Source organism: Vulpes lagopus, chromosome 18 (assembly GCF_018345385.1).
Source record: "Vulpes lagopus strain Blue_001 chromosome 18, ASM1834538v1, whole genome shotgun sequence".
Lineage (NCBI taxonomy): Eukaryota > Metazoa > Chordata > Mammalia > Carnivora > Canidae > Vulpes > Vulpes lagopus.
The window spans coordinates 34,250,888-34,272,564 of NC_054841.1; the positions used below are offsets into that span (position 1 = coordinate 34,250,888).

Consider the following 21,677-nt stretch of genomic DNA (forward strand, 5'->3'; position numbering starts at 1 on the left):
ATTTTTTTCTGAAAGCAGACAAATAGACTTTGGTGAGCCATGGGATATTAAAGCCATCTGCACTTACTTTCTCTGAGCTGGTCTAGCAAAACTCACATAAGGGTTACAGCAACACAAGCCAAGGGAATAGCTTTTCTGGGCTGTGCTTGGAAGTGACTTAGGAGGTGTTAAGCCACTGGACTGGTAGCATTCCAACATGCTCTGAGTATCATGACATTAAGAGTGGGGATTGAATAATGATGAATAGATTCTCAACCACCTAATCCCAGTGATATCCAAGCATTTGAGTGCCAGATCCTGCCTAATTGGAATTTGGCTCAACAGAATGAGGCTGGTGGCCATGCTAGCTGGCAGACAGGTTGTCCAGTTTGCCCATCTCAACTGTGCAATGACTTCACAAAGTGAAGATTTAGATTTATAGATTTATAGGCCATGTATCTTCCAAGACTAAATCCATAGAAATTTATTTGTGCCTGTGGGCTTTGAGAGATATTATTTGCATGTGTTTGGCTATGTTTATTTTTTTTAAGCTAACCTGTATTTTTTTTTTCCAAACTCACAAAATAATGTCACATCTTCTGTTAGCATTTCTCTGGTCCTCACATTGGCATAACGGTTTTCCTGTTGTATTTTATTTTTCTTTCTAAAAGTTAGATTCATGAATTGTAGAATAAAAATGCTAGAGGATGCCTTTAAATCACTTGCAGAGATTAGAATGTAAATTAAGTCTGGAAAAGAATTTTAGACCTTGAAAGACAAATCTGAATCAAAGAGCTAATCCTTATACCTCTGCCAGATGGGTCACTTGTCCTGCCTGAGCCCAGCTTCTTTTAACAGATTAAAGTAACATGTTTTAGAGAGATAAGTAAATCATGGGAAAAAAACTCTTCCTTGGTCACATTCAGAGCTATTTTTAGGACTAATCCAAGGGTGTCCAGATTAAAATCAACTACCAGGGAGGCAAGACCCTCCCTCCTTTTCATCCTCTGTGTCCCTCATCCAGGCCAGTGCTGGGAAAGTTATATGGACAAATATCATCAGTCATACTTACCACCACCTGTCTCTCTCCATTGCTCCACCATGGACTCCAAACCCAACACTCATACTGTGTACCCCTATGACCTCCAACAAGCTACTTACCTCTTTATGCTTCAATCTGTTCAACTAAAAAGGGGGTGAGATTTTTCCCATAGGATTTCTTCCCTAGCAGATGATCAGTGCTCAAGTGAGGGTAGCTTCTTCTCCAATGATGATGATGATGATGATTTACCTTCTCTCAGATTATGTATGGTGTCCTCTACAGCAGGATCTCATAGTAGTTAATAGCATGGAACACAAAGCATGACTACCTGGGCTCTAATCCCATTTTATTCACTTATAAGCTATGTGACTTTAAGCATGCTACTTGCCTCAGGCTTCTCGTCAATAAATTGGACCTTATAGTATTGCCCACATCATAGAGTTACCAGGAAGACAAAATGAGTTAATATTTGCATATATTAAACAGTATAGAAAGGTCTGCTAAATAACATGCTGGAAATAGACTCAATTCAAGAAGCTCTTCAAAGACTGGTTCTCTCTTCCTTCCATCTCCTTTTACACTATTATAAAATATTTCCTTTCAAGTCAGAATCCATTAGTAAAAAAAGTACCATGTTTATAAATGCAGCCATTACATTTTCTTTCCTTGAACCACCATGGCATAATTCTTTTCTTCAGTGCTTCCCTGCTGCTGCCTTATATCTGCTTTTAGGATTAGCTCAAGAGCAGTTCCATGGCAGTACTTTGATGCCATGATGGGGTCTTTTCCAAGGTAACCATCCTGGTAAAAGATACATACTAAACAGAAAAGAGCCTGACAGAGGGAATTTCATGGCACCTTAATAATGTGCCATGAATTCTATTTAGAGATTAGCTTTTGAGCATGCCCTGCTGTACTTTTTTCCTCCCCTGGTCATACAGCTCCTGTAAAGCATCATGAGAAAGTATGGTGCTGAGGACTCACCACCAGGTTTAGTAGTTTCAGTGCGCCAAGGAACATCAGCTTGTGTTATCTGACCTTATCAAAAGTCACTTTCATAAGCTTGCAGGTAGAAGATGAAGGCCTATGGATTTATTTCAGATACATTTCTTACTCGTGAATTTAAAAAGAAATTCCACAGGGCTGAACAAAGAAGGCTAAGAGGAGAGGGTATTGACAGGGCAGGTAACTTGTCACTGCAACGTAATGAAGTACAAGAAACTCTTCTATTGTTTAAGAACTGATTTGGCCTATTCTGAATTATCCTAGTACCCTCTTTCTAGTCTATTTTGATGGCTTTAGACATTTAATGCTGTCTGATTAGTGCCTCTGCCAGAGGCTAGGCAGAGGGAGGGAATAAAAATAAAACCTATCTACTGTTTCTGGCCACTGGGACACACCAGAGCTTAGAACTTTCTGGAGCATCTCCAGGGAAAGGAGTCACAGCCTTCTCTCTTCAGGACATGATACTTGTCTGGAACTTCCTCTAAACTTGGAACAAGGAAGTCTTGGTCAGAGTGCCCTCGGAACCAAGAAGAAAAGATATCCTTTAGTGCTCTGTTCTCTGCCACCCCTCCCTTCCCTGAGGCAAAGTTAGAATGTTTTGTTGCTGTGTTTACTGGAGAAGGGTGAGAGGACTTGGAAAGGAAGAGAGGAAATTTCTCATCTGTTAAATACTCCCAACTATCTCAGAATTGAATATCCAATTTATTTCAGCTGCCTTAGAATTTAGTTCCAGTAGTCTCCTTAAATATTTTTTAGATTTAATCAGGTAATTTCTCAAGCAATGCTTTGAACTCAAATTGTAATTTTACATGAGAGACTTGGGAAATAGAATTACATTAAATCAAATTAAATCTGGGTGGACTTTCTTCTGATTGAATGAAATCATGAGGGACACATACCGTGGCCACCGTAAGAGGAGATGGACAATTCACCGGCACTCATAAAATCAAAGCCCAGCTTGTCTCAGTCATGACTACCTTAGAAACATGTGGATATTGGCACCCTCATAGAAACACTCCCATACCTGTTCAACACAAGCAGCCTTGTGAGGTTGGCAAGAGAAGCCCAGGGGATGAAATACCTTTCTAGCTGATAAGTAGCTAAGAGCTCAGACTGCTTCTGTGACTCTGACTACACTCTACTCGGAAAAACCTAAGTGTCACATTACCCATTGAGGGCCCTCTGCAAGGAGATATTAGTCACCGCTTACTCTTCACTAGAAAGATGTAAGTAAAAGAAAACCAGGGAGACCCATGGTAGGTCTCTGACCAGGCAAAGTCAGTCTATGACAGAAGACCTTTAGTTCCTCCCATGTGATTCAATTTTACCTAAAAATAGTAAGATCAAGGGATATAGCATGTGAATTCTGACTTTTTAAACTTAAAAATTCAACAATCTGGTGTAGTAGAAAAACAGTGGAATATCAGGAGAAATATGATGGTCTGAATATATTCATCTAAATTAAATTCTCTTGAAACCACACTAAAATTGCATTAAAGGAAATGGTTTTTAAAGGCATAATCTGGCAAGGGTGGAGACAATAGAATAAAAGATAACAATTACATAATGTTGGCAGCTAGCTATATGCTTATAGCTATAATAGTTCTGAGAAAACTGATCATACACCTGTCATGTGAAAAGCTGGAAACCAATATGAATTATTCCATGAAATCTTAAAAAGTCTTAAAAATTGATGATTTTAGGTTCATCTGGAAGTGGATATAGAGGTACAGCCTAAAATAAGGAGGCCTGGTTGACTATTGTTTAAGGAATAGTCAGAACTCCCACCTGGATAAAGACGAAAGGTGTACTCTCTGGAGACAAGAAAACAGAAGGTCTGAGGATGATGCAGTCCCAGGTGAAGGCAGGGCTACCACACTGAAAATTGGAGATAAAAGTTACATATGTTATGTATAAATAAACGTACTGAGTGCTGAGTCCTCCATCCTTCTTTCCCTATGTGCTCTGGAATGCAGTATCCAGGCCTGCACTCTCCTGACAAGTGGTTAAGTAGATGTCTCAGGATGCTGATCAGCACAAGATGAAAGACCTAAATGTATTGACATTAGGGGCTGCTCCAAAGAGACAAAGACTGATCCCTCTACAATGAAAATTTATTTTCAATGTAAAGTCAGTTATCCAGATGCATTCACAAATCAAATTAAACTTTTAAGTTTACCAATTTGAAATCTGAACAGAAAACTAAAAATTACTAGACATATGAGGAAAAAAAAATTTTTTTAATAAAAATAAGGAGGAGCACCTGAGTGGCTCAACTGGTTAAGCCTGTGCCTTCAGCTCAGGTCATGATCCCAGAGTCCCAGGATCAAGCTCCATGTCAGGCTCCCTACCCAGTGGGGAGTCTGCTTCTCCCTCTGCCCCTCCCCTTGCTCCTTATCTCTCTCTCACTCCCTATCTCTCTCTCAAATAAATAAATAAAATCTTTTAAAAGGTAGAAATAAGGAAAATATGTAACTACAGTTAAAACAATTGTTATGAAGTTAGAAGAAAAACTTTAGATATATTATTTATATACTTAGAAAGATAATAAAACGTATTGCACTATCAGAAAAGAATACAATGCTATTTTTTTAAAGAAATATCATAGAACACAAACTGGCTCTTAGACATTGAAAAGAAGGCAGGAGAAACAAAAGACTAAAAGAAGTGTTGGGGAAAAAGCTGAGGAAATCTCCCAGAAAGTAGAACAAAGAAATAAAATTAAAAATAGGAGAGAGGGTATATTAATATGCAAATTTGCCTAAATAATGTTCCAGAAAGACAGAACAGAGGAAATTATCATAAAGATAATTCATGAAATGCTTCAAATAAAAGAATAATAGCTTTCATATTAAAAGGGATCAAAGAGTGCCCAGCCCAGAAGATAAAGATAAACCTATACCAAAGCACAGTGTTACAAAATTTCAGGAAACTGAGACTGAATAAGATGCTAGAAATTTCCAGAAAGACAAAATAAACAATTTTTTAAAAAATAAGCCACGTGTCTGTTTTAAGGATGGTGAATCAGTAAATCTTCAAACCTCTTAATAGCCACACTAAAAGTTAAAGGCAATGAAGCAAATTTTCCCACAAAAATTTAAAGGAAAAATATTTTCCATCCTAGAATATTATACGTAGCTAATCTAGCAATCAAGTGTGTGAGTGTCATGAAGCCATTTTAGACAAAAAGGCTCAAATACTTTCACACTCATGAACCCTTTCTAGGAATCTATTGACAAATATGGCTCAGTGGTTGAGGATCCCGGTGTCCTGGGATCAAGTCCTGCATCAGGCTCCCCACAGGGAGCCTGCTTCTCTCTCTGCATATGTCTCTGCCTCTCTCTCTGTGTCTCTCATGAATAATAAAATATTAAAAAATAAAAAATAAAATTAAAAGGCTAACCATAAAAGATAAACTCATGGTATATAAAAAGTAAGAGAGATTCAATTAAAAATACTAGTGAAAGAAATAGAAGTTGATCAATCTAGGTTGGAGTAGGTCATAAGGCTCCAAAAAGACTTCTTCAAGAAAGTGAAACTGGGAGAGCATGTGTTGTATTTGAACATATTGTAAACATGTTTAGATAACTAGTGGGGAATTTGAAGTTGGATTTGAGATGTGTGCAAAGAAATTAAGCAAATGACAAAACAAGACAATTATTAACTACAGGGAAAATTTAAAATTGTGCATGGAAAGAAAAATAATTATTGGTTTACTATATGACTCAGCCCTGAATAGAATACATAGTCATGATAACATAAGCACTGAATACTGATCCAACTAAATTATAATGTAACTATTTCAGAAGGATGAGAAGAATGTGTACAAATGCTGTGGGATAAAGAGAAGAAAAAATAATATTCTCATCTCCCATAGTAGGAAGTCAAAAAATAGTACTACAAACATATTATTTTGAGATATAAGGGTAAATACCAAAAGTATCAACTAAAAGATTTAGAAGCATTGGCTTCTAACCAAACAGAAATGAGGGAACTTGTTTCTATTATCCATCAGAGTAGAAGTGATTCTGAACAGCAGCTATGAAATATATTTAAATTTAGAAAACTACCCTTTCCTATTGCTTGTGGACCATACTGTTTTCCCCATAGATATCTCCTGCATTACTGTCTGTACATCAAAAGCAAATCAGTTGGGTGGCTTCCTAACTGTACCTTTGCCATTCCACCAACTGGCCACACTCAGCCTCTCCTTTTTCCCTCCTTCCAAATTCAGTCCATTAGCAATTAAAATCAGCCAATTTTACTCCATCTTCAGCCAGACTTTGGCAGCAGAATGGTAAATGAAAAAATGGAGCAGACCTAGACCACAATGAGTTGGACCAGAAGGTTCCTATGTGGCCAACATGAAATTAGTTTGTCTGCTAAATGGGACTCCAAACTCTTTAGCTATATTTACATTAGGACATTACACTAAATGAATAGAAACCTGAACTGCACATCAAAGAGCATCAAAAAGGAATCGTACATGCTATGTTTTTTAAGTCTTGAAGGTCAGGACGCTGGTAGATACATTCTTGTTCTTCTCAACCTTGGACACAGACAGTTGGGCTCTCACTAAAAATGTGCTCATTAACAACACCAGCAAGGGCTACCCCAACTTCAGGGTAAGGTCACAATTTCTTGTTCTTTCTGGAGAGACTTGATCTGAAACATCTTTTCTTAGATGCCTGAACAGGATTTTATGGAAGAAAGTTCTGTTGATGTAGCTTTCTAAGAAGCCAGTAGATAAAGTAGGTAAAGGTTAGGACCTAAAAAGGTGAGATAATCAGTCCACCCCGCTCTTTATATCTGTCCTCGTCTCCAGAGCTCCCTTGTGTAGACACAGATCCTCCTTATTCTTAATTGTTCCTGAAACTCATGGGATGGTCCCAGATTTAGAGAAGGCATCAGAGTAGCTCATACCTCAGTAAATATACAAGAGCCTCTGCATGAGATGAATCCAGCAGAGTGTCAAAGGATACACTCCATGGTTTTAAAGCATCCCTGGAAGGTCTCATTTTGTCACAATAGAATTTCAAATTTCTGCCTTCCTGACATGCTCAGAAGGACACCAGTGGAACCTCAGTCATTATCCGCCCCCTGGGAGGGAGGGAAGCAGAAAGAGGCAGAGGTACGGTTGCTGGCCATGGCTTTTATGCAACACTGCACGACAGTCTCTTTTCAGCAAAGATATTGCTGAAGAATTATGAAACATAGCAATGGCCCTTGGGGACCACCATTTTGTCATGCCACTTGCCTCTTTCATCTCTTTCAAGATGGTCTCTCCCCACTGAAGTCAGATCTTTCTACTCTTGCCTCACCAGTTTCCTTTTTCTTTGAACACCACAACTTCTGAACAGAAAAGTTTCATAGAACAGTGTCTTCCCTATTCCTTTAGGAGGTTATATTTTTCCTACTGTAGTAGGTGCCATTATAGGAGTGACATGTCCAATTAGAAATGTACCATTCTTCTATGAATAAAATATGTAAAGGGCTTTACTTGTAGCCTTTGTAAGCTGGCCTTATCCTTTTGGACTTAACTTCTCTTCTTGATTTTATTCCAGAAAATTGTAGTATTGCTTTTAGTTGTGGTTTGATGTTTCCTAATGTCATCCTAATATGGGACAGTTTGTTTTAATTTAGCTAGTACTCATCTCTAAGATATTAAACTACTTGAACTCACTGAAGTGTAGAAGTAGAAGAGACCAAAGAGCCCATATAGTTTGCCCATCCTGTGGTTGAGGAATTTATCCCTGATCAGTTACTGCTGACAGAATTGGAAGCTCGATCTCTTGTTCTGCTATTAATTTGTTTAGAAAAACAATGTTTCCTATCTTAATTATCAAGGTTTTTCATGTTTCTGCGCTCCTCAGTGGACCAGGAAAATAATTGTAAGCAGTTTTGCAAAAACAGTGCAAGGTTGATGGAGGAAGAAAGACTAATACATTTAAGTCAACAGCAACAGCTATTACTTAGCTGTGGGTTACATGCAACAAAGGAAAATCCTCCAAGAGTCTGCTTTCTGTCCCAGTGCCTCAGAACAATTTTTGAAGCTACTTCATTATGCCCCCCAAAAAATCTGCATTTTTTGCGAATGAACTCCTGACCCTCGTGACTTATAAGCCTACTACTCCTTAACCTTACTGTTTTGTTGGCTTTTCTTGACTTTGACACATCTCTGCCTAGTCATTTGATCCATCAAAGTCTTGCACATTTGCTCCTTTGTTAGCAAAGCCAAGCTTTGGGGTTGAAAATTTGCTCCCAAGAGCCTGCTCACCTGCAATCTGCAATCATATTCTGAACCGTCCACCAAACTCCTGCACTGTTCTCATTCAAAGTTAGGTAATTCCTTCACTGGGGGGTTTTAAATTATTTAATATAATTAATCGTAAATAATCCTCACAATGATTCACTCAACTCTTATTTTTTTTACTGACTTTAAACTAAAAAATTATGTCAAAATCTTCAACTCCTATAAAATTGTAAAGTTAGAGAAGATAATAAAAATTATGCTTAATTGACCTATGGAACATTAACCTGCTTTATATTCAATTTAGAAATATTTTTATAGGCTGGGTTTTTTTTGTTTGGGTGATGTGCTAACATGCACATATGTATGTATTAGTATCTCATAGCCCTCTTTGAAAAGGCTTTTTCATCATCCTGGTTTTCTCATTAATGGATTCAATAAAACTTTTGACACATGTTCTTTGGCATATTGTGAAGTATAACTTGACCTTAATTATAATACCCTCATTTGAGAATAACAAATACATAGTTTATATATATCCCCACTCCTCTGTTCTGCACCCATGAAATACATCAAAATTAATCATAAGTGTAGCTCAGAATTTTTCACAACATAATTCCCCAGAAGGCACTAAACACAATAAATGGACACTGATGCTAAAGTTAAAATTAATCATCCTCACTATATTTGCTTTTTTTTTTTAATCGCTCTCTGAAGCTGCTAATCGGACCAAAGCACATTTATTCCTGCAAGATAACAGACATGAAGTGATAGCCTGAGAGTCACCAGCACCATAAAAACAGTTTGTTTAGTCCCATAATATTTTATTGCTGTCATTTGTATGCCTTCAGAAGGAACGTTCACTCGTGAGTTTTCCACACTCTACAGTTCCCTGGTGTGCACATTATTCCATCAGTCACATTACTTTTTCTTTGCTGGCCCCTAAAGAAATAACTGCCTTTCCTGCTTGACCTCTGAGAAAAACTGTAGTTAGAGACTGAGTTATTTGAAATTGTCATTTGCAGAGGTTAAAAATGCCAAAATTAGCAATTTCATATGATTTGACCTAATCTGATAAAAGAATCAAAATTATGCTATCCTTGGTGATTTTCCAGTTTGAAATGAATTTATTCCTATTTTGAATCACTAATTCGCCAAAAAAAAAAAAAAGACTGATTTAATACCTACTGTGCACAAAGCATTGTGGTAGATTCCAGGGATGACAGAGATCTAAAACACACCCTGCTCCAGAAGAATTCACACCTGGCTTCCAAGGTGTGATCGATCTTATTTTCTATTAGATTGTGTGCTATATGAAGGCAGAGGCCGCGCTTCCCTATGCTTTGTTTTTCTGTGTACGCATCACATGGCAGACATTCAATAAATTTTTGTTAAACAAGACAGTAGCAAAGTGGAAAATAATGAGAGAAGAAGGAAAGGAAAGGGGGAGGGAGGAATGGCACTAGTTTGAGAAGCTGCCAAGATGGACTTGTTACCAAAAAAGGGAAGACAATGAAGAAATTAGTTGTTTTTTTTTTATTTATTTCTAATGAGTTTTATACTCCAAAATAGTTTTAAAGCCATCTATTGAAATAGCTTTGACTCTAAGTGGCATTGATTTTGGTTTGTTTCCAAAATGAAACCAGTCTGAAAGGTTATACGCATTTCACTGTAAATGAATTTTAAAACAAAGTCTTCAGTGCAGTAACCGAAGTGCTCTCATCAATGGTAGCATGTTCGGGACAATCATTTTGTTACGTGGTGGTGATTTGGAGGTACAAACTATAGCATCTATTAAAAATCCACACAAACAGGGGTGCCTGGTGGGCTCAGTCAGTGGAGCATGCGGCTCTTGATTTCAGGGTTTATGAGTTTGAGCACCACATTGGGTATAGACATTACTTAAAAAATAAAATCTTTCAAATAAACACACAAACATAGCACTATGAGGACCTTTTAGTATATTTCTCATTTCTAACGCACGAGACCTTCATGATGCTTTTTCCTTTTGTCATTGTTAAAATTATCAAGGTATATGTTAGAACTGACTTTTAAGAAGTTCATAGTAAAATTATTATTCCCATTTCAGTTTGTTTAGGAAGGTTTGTCTTTTATAAAACCCAGCTTCACTCATCAAGAGCCAGTGACCAAATTTATTTTTTTAGTTTACTTATTCCTGAAAAATATTAAAGGAATTTAGTTATAATGTTTCCAGAATTGGGAAAAATATTCATCAGTTATTCTGAGAAATTTATTGGGTGTAAAAAGATTTACAGGGGCACCTAGGTGGCTCAGTCAGTTAGGTGTCCAACTCTCGATTTCCGCTTGGGTTGTGATCTTGGCGTCCGAGGATGGAGCGTCCCAGGATGGAGCCCCGAGTCAGGCTCCACACTCAGCAGGAGTCTGCTTCTCTCTTTTGCCTTTCCCTCTGCTCCTCCCCTCATGCATTCTCTCTCTTTCTCTCTCTCCCAAATAAATAAGATTTACATTGTGGTAAATAGTCTATACTAGCTTTGCCACTTACAGATGACATACCACTTATAATTTAATAATAAATGTTCAATAAAAATTAGAATTATCATATATCATGCTTTTACCTATGAGTTTGGTATAGGATTGAAGAGAAGGAAAAAATACCGGTGAAAGAGTAGCTTGCTAGAACTTCAATAGAAAGCAAGTTAGTTGGAGGGGAGGGGCAAGAAGGCGGAAGAGTAGGGTCTCCAAGTCACCTGTGCTCAACAAATTACCTAGAAAACCATCCAATCATCCTGAAAATCTACGAATTCGGCCTGAGATTTAAAGAGAGACCAGCTGGAACGCTACAGTGAGAAGAGTTCGCGCCTCTATCAAGGTAGGAAGACGGGGAAAAAGAAATAAAGACACAAAAGGCCTCCAAGGGGGAGGGGCCCCGAGGAGCCGGGCTGAGGCCGGGGCGAGTGTCCCCAGGACAGGAGAGCCCCGTCCCGGAGGAGCAGGAGCTGCACCGACCTTCCCGGGGGAAAGGCCCCCCGGGGAATTGGAGCAGGATCCCCAGAAAGGCGGGGATGCCCTCGGGCTCCCTGGGACAGTAACAGAGGAACTGCGCCCCGGGAGATGCGCCGAGCTCCCTAAGGGCTGCAGCGCTCGGCGGGACCCGGAGCAGCTCGGAGGGGCTCGGGCGGCGGCTCCGCGGAGGGGGCTGCGGGGCGGGAGCGCGAATCCAACAGCGCAGGCCCCGGAGCACAGGGCGCGGGACACAGCCCAGGATCCGGCCTCCCCCAGGGACAGGCAGAGGCCGGGAGGGCCCAGGACAGCGAGGACGCTCCTGCCTGGAACTGAGCAGATCAGCGGCCCCGCCTGGGAGCCCCCAGGCCCTGCAGACGGAGAGCCCCGGAGCTACTGCGGGAGCTGACTCCAGGGTCCCAGAGCTGCCCCCGCCACTGTGGCTTCCTCCTGGGGCCTCACGGGGTGAACAAGCCCCACTGAGCCCTGCACCAGGCAGGGGCAGAGCAGCTCCCCCAAGTGCTAACACCTGAGAATCAGCACAGCAGGCCCCTCCCCCAGAAGACCAGCGACACGGACCAGTTCCCAGGGAAGTCAAGGGACTTAAAGTACACAGAATCCGAAGATACTCCCCCGTGTTTTTTTTGTTTTTGTTTTTGTTTTGTTTTGTTTTGTGCTTTTTTTTTTCTCTCTTTCTTCTTGATTTCTGATTGCTTCCCCCACCCCCCCTTTTTTTTCCTTTTTTCTCCTTTCTTCTTTTTCTTTCTTATTCTTCTCTTTTCCCCCTTTTTTTTCTTCTTTCTCTTTTTTCTTTTTCTCTTTTCTTTCCTTCTCTCTCTTTTTCTCCTTTTCCCAATACAACTTGTTTTTGGCCACTCTGCACTGAGCAAAATGACTAGAAGGAAAACCTCACCTCAAAAAAAAAGAATCAGAAACAGCCCACTCTCCCACAGAGTTACAAAATATGGATTACAATTCAATGTCAGAAAGCCAACTCAGAAGCACTATTTTACAGCTACTGGTGGCTCTAGAAAAAACCATAAAGGACTCAAGAGACTTCATGACTGCAGAATTTAGATCCAATCAGACAGAAATTAAAAATCAATTAAATGAGATGCAATCCAAGCTAGAAGTCCTAACGACAAGGGTTAACGAGGTGGAAGAACGAGTGAGTGACATAGAAGACAAGTTGATAGCAAAGAGGGAAACTGAGGAAAAAAGAGACAAGCAATTAAAAGATCATGAGGATAGATTAAGGGAAATAAATTACAGCCTGAGGAAGAAAAACCTACGTTTAATTGGGGTTCCTGAGGGCGCGGAAAGGGACAGAGGGCCAGAATATGTATTTGAACAAATCCTAGCTGAAAACTTTCCTAATCTGGGAAGGGAAACAGGCATTCAGATACAGGAAATAGAGAGATCCCCCCCTAAAATCAACAAAAACCGTTCAACACCTCGACATTTAATAGTGAAGCTTGCAAATTCCAAAGATAAGGAGAAGATCCTTAAAGCAGCAAGAGAAAAAAAGTCCCTGACTTTTATGGGGAGGAATATTAGGGTAACAGCATACCTCTCCACAGAGACCTGGCAGGCCAGAAAGGGCTGGCAGGATATATTCAGGGTCCTAAATGAAAAGAACATGCAACCAAGAATACTTTACCCAGCAAGGCTTTCATTCAAAATGGAAGGAGAGATAAAGAGCTTCCAAGACAGGCAGGAACTGAAAGAATATGTGACCTCCAAACCAGCTCTGCAAGAAATTTTAAGGGGGACTCTTAAAATTCCCCTTTAAGAAGAAGTCCAGTGGAACAATCCACAAAAACAAGGACTGAATAGATATGATGACACTAAACTCATATCTATCAATAGTAACTCTGAACGTGAACGGGCTTAATGACCCCATCAAAAGGCGCAGGGTTTCAGACTGGATAAAAAAGCAGGACCCATCTATTTGCTGTCTACAAGAGACTCATTTTAGACAGAAGGACACCTACAACCTGAAAATAAAAGGTTGGAGAACCATTTACCATTCAAATGGTCCTCAAAAGAAAGCAGGGGTTGCCATCCTTATATCAGATAAATTAAAATTTACCCCAAAGACTATAGTGAGAGATGAAGAGGGACACTATCTCATACTCAAAGGATCTATCCAACAAGAGGACTTAACAATCCTCAATATATATGCCCCGAATGTGGGAGCTGCCAAATATTTAAACCAATTAATAACCAAACTCAAGAAATACCTTGATAATAATACACTTATACTTGGTGACTTCAATCTAGCTCTTTCTACCCTGGATAGGTCTTCTAAGCACAACATCTCCAAAGAAACGAGAGCTTTAAATGATACACTGGACCAGATGGATTTCACAGATATCTACAGAACTTTACATCCAAACTCAACTGAATACACATTCTTCTCAAGTGCACATGGAACTTTCTCCAGAATAGACCACATACTGGGTCACAAATCGGGTCTGAACCGATACCAAAAGATCGGGATAGTCCCCTGTATATTCTCAGACCATAATGCCTTGAAATTAGAACTTAATCACAACAAGAAGTATGGAAGGACCACAAACACGTGGAGGTTAAGGACCATCCTGCTAAAAGATGAAAAGGTCAACCAGGAAATTAAGGAAGAATTAAAAAGATTCATGGAAACTAATGAGAATGAAGATACAGCCGTTCAAAATCTTTGGGATGCAGCAAAAGCAGTCCTGAGGGGGAAATACATCGCAATACAAGCATCCATTCAAAAACTGGAAAGATCTCAAATTCAAAAGCTCACCTTACACATAAAGGAACTAGAGAAAAATCAACAAATAGACCCCACCCCCAGCAGAAGAAGACAGTTAATTAAAATTCGAGCAGAACTCAATGATATCGAGACCAAAAGAACTGTGGAACAGATCAACAGAACCAGGAGTTGGTTCTTTGAAAGAATTAATAAGATAGATAAACCATTAGCCAACCTTATTAAAAAGAAGAGAGAAAACTGGACCACTCTCTTTCACCATACACAAAGATAAACTCAAAATGGATCAGAGATCTAAATGTGAGACAAGATTCCATCAAAATCCTAGAGGAGAACACAGGCAACACCCTTTTTGAACTTGGCCACAGTAACTTCTTGCAAGATACATCCACGAAGGCAAAAGAAACAAAAGCAAAAATGAACTATTGGGACTTCATCAAGATAAGAAGCTTTTGCACAGCAAAGGATACAGTCAACAAAACTAAAAGACAACCTACAGAATGGGAGAAGATATTTGCAAATGACATATCAGATAAAGGGCTAGTTTCCAAAATCTATAAAGAACTTATTAAACTCAACACCAAAGAAACAAACAATCCAATCATGAAATGGGCAAAAGACATGAAGAGAAATCTCACAGAGGAAGACATGGACATGGCCAACATGCACATGAGAAAATGCTCTGCATCACTTGCCATCAGGGAAATACAAATCAAAACCACAATGAGATACCACCTCACACCAGTGAGAATGGGGAAAATTAACAAGGAAGGAAACAACAAATGTTGGAGAGGATGCGGAGAAAAGGGAACCCTCTTACACTGTTGGTGGGAATGTGAACTGGTGCAGCCACTCTGGAAAACTGTGTGGAGGTTCCTCAAAGAGTTAAAAATAGACCTGCCCTACGACCCAGCAATTGCACTGCTGGGGATTTACCCCAAAGATTCAGATGCAATGAAACGTCGGGACACCTGCACCCCGATGTTTCTATCAGCAATGGCCACAATAGCCAAACTGTGGAAGGAGCCTCGGTGTCCATCGAAAGATGAATGGATAAAGAAGATGTGGTTTATGTATACAATGGAATATTACTCAGCAATTAGAAACGACAAATACCCACCATTTGCTTCAACGTGGATGGAACTGGAGGGTATTATGCTGAGTGAAATAAGTCAATCGGAGAAGGACAAACAGTGTATGTTCTCATTCATTTGGGGAATATGAATAATAGTGAAAGGGAATATAAAGGAAGGGAAAAGAAATGTTGGGAAATATCAGGAAGGGAGACAGAACATAAAGACTCCTAACTCGGGGAAACGAACTAGGGGTGGTGGAAGGGGAGGAGGGCGGGTGTTGGAGGGGAATGGGTGACGGGCACTGAGGTGGACACTTGACGGGATGAGCACTGGGTGTTTTTCTGTATGTTGGTAAATTAAACACCAATAAAAGTTAATAAAAAAAAAAAAAAAAAGAAGAGAGAGAAGACTCAAATTAATAAAATCATGAATGAGAAAGGGGACATCACTACCAACACCAAGGAAATACAAACGATTTTAAAAACATATTATGAACAGCTGTACGCCAATAAATTAGGAAATCTAGAAGAAATGGACGCATTCCTGGAAAGCCACAAACTACCAAAACTGGAGCAGGAAGAAATAGAAAACCTGAACAGGCCAATAACCAGGGAGGAAATTGAAGCAGTCATCAAAAACCTCCCAAGACACAAGAGTCCAGGGCCAGATGGCTTCCCAGGGGAATTCTATCAAACGTTTAAAGAAGAAATCATACCTATTCTACTAAAGCTGTTTGGAAAGATAGAAAGAGATGGAGTACTTCCAAATTCGTTCTATGAGGCCAGCATCACCTTAATTCTGAAACCAGACAAAGACCCCACCAAAAAGGAGAATTACAGACCAATATCCCTGATGAACATGGATGCAAAAATTCTCAACAAGATACTAGCCAATAGGATCCAACAACACATTAAGAAAATTATTCACCATGACCAAGTAGGATTTATCCCTGGTACACAAGGCTGGTTCAACACTCGTAATACCATCAATGTGATTCATCATATCAGCAAGAGAAAAACCAAGAACCATATTATCCTCTCATTAGATGCAGAGAAAGCATTTGACAAAATACAGCATCCATTCCTGATCAAAACCCTTCAGAGTGTTGGGATAGAGGGAACTTTCCTCGACATCTTAAAAGCCATTTACGAAAAGCCCACAGCAAATATCATTCTCAATGGGGAAGCACTGGGAGCCTTTCCCCTAAGATCAGGAACAAGACAGGGATGTCCACTCTCACCACTGCTGTTCAACATAGTTCTGGAAGTCCTCGCCTCAGCAATCAGACAACAAAAAGACATTAAAGGCATTCAAATTGGCAAAGAAGAAGTCAAACTCTCCCTCTTCGCCGATGACATGATACTCTACATAGAAAACCCAAAAAACTCCGCCCCAAGATTGCTAGAAGTCATACAGCAATTTGGTAGCGTGGCAGGATACAAAATCAATGCCCAGAAATCAATGGCATTTCTATACACTAACAATGAGACTGAAGAAAGAGAAATTAAGGAGTCAATCCCATTTTCAATTGCACCCAAAAGCATAAGATACCTAGGAATAAACCTAACCAAAGAGGTAAAAGATCTATACCCTAAAACCTATAGAACACTTCTGAAAGAAATTGAGGAAGACACAAAGAGATGGAAAAATATTCCATGCTCATGGATTGGTAGAATTAATATTGTAAAAATGTCAATGTTACCCAGGGCAATTTATACGTTTAATGCAATCCCTATCAAAATACCATGGACTTTCTTCAGAGAGTTAGAACAAATTATTTTAAGATTTGTGTGGAATCAGAAAAGACCCCGAATAGCCAGGGGAATTTTAAAAAAGAAAACCATAGCTGGGGCATCACAATGCCAGATTTCAGGTTGCACTACAAAGCTGTGGTCATCAAGACAGTGTGGTACTGGCACAAAAACAGACACATAGATCAATGGAACAGAATAGAGAACCCAGAGGTGGGCCCTCAACTTTATGGTCAACTAATATTCGGTAAAGGAGGAAAGACTATCCATTGGAAGAAAGACAGTCTCTTCAATAAATGGTGCTGGGAAAATTGGACATCCACATGCAGAAGAATGAAACTAGACCTCTCTCTTGCACCATACACAAAGATAAACTCAAAATGGATGAGAGATCTAAATGTGAGACAAGATTCCATCAAAATCCTAGAGGAGAACACAGGCAACACCCTTTTTGAACTCGGCCACAGTAACTTCTTGCAAGATACATCCACAAAGGCAAAAGAAACAAAAGCAAAAATGAACTATTGGGACTTCATCAAGATAAGAAGCTTTTGCACAGCAAAGGATACAGTCAACAAAACTAAAAGACAACCTACAGAATGGGAGAAGATATTTGCAAATGACGTATCAGATAAAGGGCTAGTTTCCAAGATCTATAAAGAACTTATTAAACTCAACACCAAAGAAACAAACAATCCAATCATGAAATGGGCAAAAGACATGAAGAGAAATCTCACAGAGGAAGACATGGACAAGGCCAACAAGCACATGAGAAAATGCTCTGCATCACTTGCCATCAGGGAAATACAAATCAAAACCACAATGAGATACCACCTCACACCAGTGAGAATGGGGAAAATTAACAAGGCAGGAAACAACAAATGTTGGAGAGGATGTGGAGAAAAGGGAGCCCTCTTGCACTGTTGGTGGGAATGTGAACTGGTGCAGCCACTCTGGAAAACTGTGTGGAGGTTCCTCAAAGAGTTAAAAATAGACCTACCCTACGACCCAGCAATTGCACTGTTGGGGATTTACCCCAAAGATTCAGATGCAATGAAACGTCGGGACACCTGCACCCCGATGTTTCTATCAGCAATGGCCACAATAGCCAAACTGTGGAAGGAGCCTCGGTGTCCATCGAAAGATGAATGGATAAAGAAGATGTGGTTTATGTATACAATGGAATATTCCTCAGCCATTAGAAACGACAAATACCCACCATTTGCTTCAACATGGATGGAACTGGCGGGTATTATGCTGAGTGAAATAAGTCAATCGGAGAAGGACAAACAGTGTATGTTCTCATTCATTTGGTGAATATGAATAATAGTGAAAGGGAATATAAAGGAAGGGAAAAGAAATGTTGGGAAATATCAGGAAGGGAGACAGAACATAAAGACTCCTAACTCTGTGAAATGAACTAGGGGTGGTGGAAGGGGAGGAGGGCGGGTGTTGGAGGGGAATGGGTGACGGGCACTGAGGTGGACACTTGACAGGATGAGCACTGGGTGTTTTTCTGTATGTTGGTAAATTGAACACCAATAAAAGTTAATTAAAAAAAAAAAAGCAAGTTAGTTATGTATACTAAAAGACTTAAAAATGTGCATCATCTTTGAACCAGCTGTTCTATTCCTGGGAATTCATCCTAAGGAAATAATTAAGAGTTTGAACAAAGGTTTAACTGTCAGAGTATTCACTACGATGTCATTTATACTAGGGAAAATTAGAAACAACTTTAATGTCCAATGGTAATGGAATATTTTTTAGTCATGCTATGGTTACATATCTTATAAAATAAAAATATTATAGATTACATGACAATTTTTATTATATATTGTTCCACTAACACAAAGGTTCTTTTTTTTTTTTTTTTTTTTACACAAAGGTTCTTAATCTAATTAAGGTTAACCTAATACAGTTACTAAATGATTGCACCTTCATAAAAGAATTACACGCACACACTTTTTTATCCCCCTGGAAGCATACACACCAAGATTGTAACATCACTGGGTCTGAAGAAAGAGTTAGGCATGTTTAGAGGTTTTATATTTCCTTTCTGTTTATCCCATTATCTAATTTTATTCCTGTGAACATATACCACTTTCACGTTAATACAAAACTATTTCAGTAAGAAGAAAGAACTGCTACCTCTGTTTACAAGCAACATCTCCACTGGTCACAAATGTGCTGGGTTTTTGAGGTTCTGATTGTTAAGGATGAGGGAACAAACTGTGGTAATAGATGAAAACAGTGAGGATGTCCTCTCTGGCATTCCATAAAGATTACTGAGATAAAGATAAAGGATTATCTGAATATTTAGCATTAGTCACTTCAGAAAGGTTACAACAAAAGCAAAAAATTTAAATAGGATCCAAGTAAACTAAAGTGTGAGTCATATTTCTTTCATTTGAAGTAAAGTCATTCTAAATAAGAAATTTAAAGACTTCCTTGTTTATAAGCATTTGATTTTTTATTCTTAGGAGATACTTATTTGTGGTCATCTGTAGTTTCTGTTTCAGAGAAAAAGCTCACTAACTGAAAACACTCCTATTTCATTTTAAATAATTAAGCAACTTGTGAATAACTTTTTTGATTATAAAAATAACATATACATAACAGAAAATTTGGAAATTCACTCCTAATTATATTACCCAGAGGTAAGCATAAATAACATTTTGACGTCCATCCGTAAAGTTGATAACCATTTTTAATTTAAAAACAAGAGATTGGTGTTTAGGTATTTAAATTCCCTGAAAGTCAGTTAGGTTCATGTAAATACATTTTTCTCCATTATCTGTGGCATAGGAGGTAGTTGTAGTGAAATAAGGTAATCCTTGACTACAGTTATCCATGTTAAAATGCAATTGTGGCTACTATCTTCTACCTTGGATATACCAGAGCTTTCTGGAGAGGGAAAAAAAAGTTCAAGCAGCGTGGTACCAGCAACCCATAGAAAGGACCCACTCACATTCTTAATTCTTCATTTCTTCCAGGACAGATTTCAGTGGATGGCTTTATGCGCTATCTGAGTGGAGAAGAAAATGGAGTCGTTTCACCTGAGAAACTGGATTTGAATGAAGATATGTCTCAGCCCCTTTCTCACTATTTCATCAATTCCTCACACAACACCTACCTCACAGGTATGAATTTACAAGTCTTTGACGATGGCTTTCTCCAGTCTCAACAAATTTCACCAACCTCTACTTTCTGTTGTTCACAAGGTGTTTTCTCTCATTTCCTATAAAACGCCTCTGAGAACTGAGTTCTGGGACCAGAGGTTCTGCCTGTCAGAGGCAATATCACTTCTTCACAACATATCTCTTCCTCAGTTTTTAAGTCTTCTAAAATGTATCATGTCTGGTATCTTTGGGTCAATGGAAGTTTTGTGTAACTGAACTCCCTCTGCAGTGGACTTCAAATCCACTGGCAATACTACCTAGTTCTCTGGACTGTTTTCATGTACAGGAAGTTCTAAAGCCTACATATCTTATGTTGAAAGCAAATAGATAATTTTGCTTAAGGTGGAGTGAGGCTTTAGATGTAAAACAAATTTAACCCTGAATGACAACCTATAGCTCATTGTAAATATTAAAATAATGGAGGAAAAACCAACAGTGTGCTTCCTAAGGTGATCCTAAATTGAGCATTGCCATGGTTTTTAGTAGATCATTAAACAGAAAAACAAGGAGCACCTGGGTGGCTCAGTCAGTTAAGCATCTACCTTCCATTCAGGTCATGATTCCAGGGTCCTGGAATCAAGCCCAACATTGGGCTCTCTGTTCAGCAGGGAGCTTGCTCTCTCCCTCTGCTGCTAACCCTGCTTATGCTCTCTTGCTTGTGCTCTCTCTCTCAAATAAATACATAAAATCCTAAATAAATAGAAAAACAAGAAAACACATATATACATACATATCATCTTAATTTAGTTTAAAATTAACATTTTTAATAAATACAGAGCTTAATAAGCTAAACGTGTTTTTATATTAGAAACGACAAATACCCACCATTTGCTTCGACGTGGATGGAACTGGAGGGTATTATACTGAGTGAAGTAAGTCAATCGGAGAAGGACAAACATTATATGGTCTCATTCATTTGGGGAATATAAAAAATAGTGAAAGGGAATAAAGGGGAAAGGAGAAAAAATGAGTGGGAAATATCAGGGAGACAGAACATGAAAGACTCCTAACTCTGGGAAACGAACTAGGGGTGGTGGAAGGGGAGGTGGGTGGGGGGGGGGGGTGAATGGGTGACAGGCACTGGCGGGGGGGCACTTGATGGGATGAGCATTGGGTGTTAGTCTATATGTTGGCAAATTGAACACCAATAAAAAATAAATTTATAAAAAATTTTAAAAATTTAAAAAGTGTTTTTATAATCAAAAGGCATTTCTTGCAGAATACTTTCTGTATGACAGATTTCTAATTACCAGCCTTGAAAAGATTTCATAAAAAAAAGTCTACTGGTAAAAAAAAAAAAAAAATGGCCTTTTAAAAAAAAATATATCAGTCTCCTACTTCAGACACTCCATTACCCAAATTAATATATGATAGCCAGACTTTAAGACCCACAATGCAACCAAATTCTCATTTGATCTGTGTAAGTTGTAGATGCCCCCCTATGCCTTGGGAGAGGCTTAGATGTGCCAATGGTTTGTTGTCTAAGGACATATTGCAGGGTTTTTTGTGTTGCAGGGTAGACCAGCAAAGCTATGAACATAATGACAAGGGAGATCCAGGCACTGTATATTCAGGGGTATTTAAGAGAATTTCACAGGGTTCGATTATATGGCAAATAAGGAGTTCTTTCATCTAAATCCCTTAAGAAGATCCAT

At 39.0% G+C, this 21,677-nt stretch overlaps 1 protein-coding gene across 2 annotated transcripts in view; it reads left to right on the forward strand.

Annotated features, from left to right (window-relative positions):
• Positions 1-21,677, forward strand: part of PLCB1 (phospholipase C beta 1) — a 679,067-nt gene that overhangs the window by 474,221 nt on the left and 183,169 nt on the right. For both annotated transcript variants that reach the window (XM_041732275.1, XM_041732276.1), the window contains exon 10: positions 19,837-19,983. In XM_041732275.1, the coding sequence (XP_041588209.1) occupies positions 19,837-19,983 (147 nt within the window). The remainder of the gene's footprint in view (positions 1-19,836; positions 19,984-21,677) is intronic.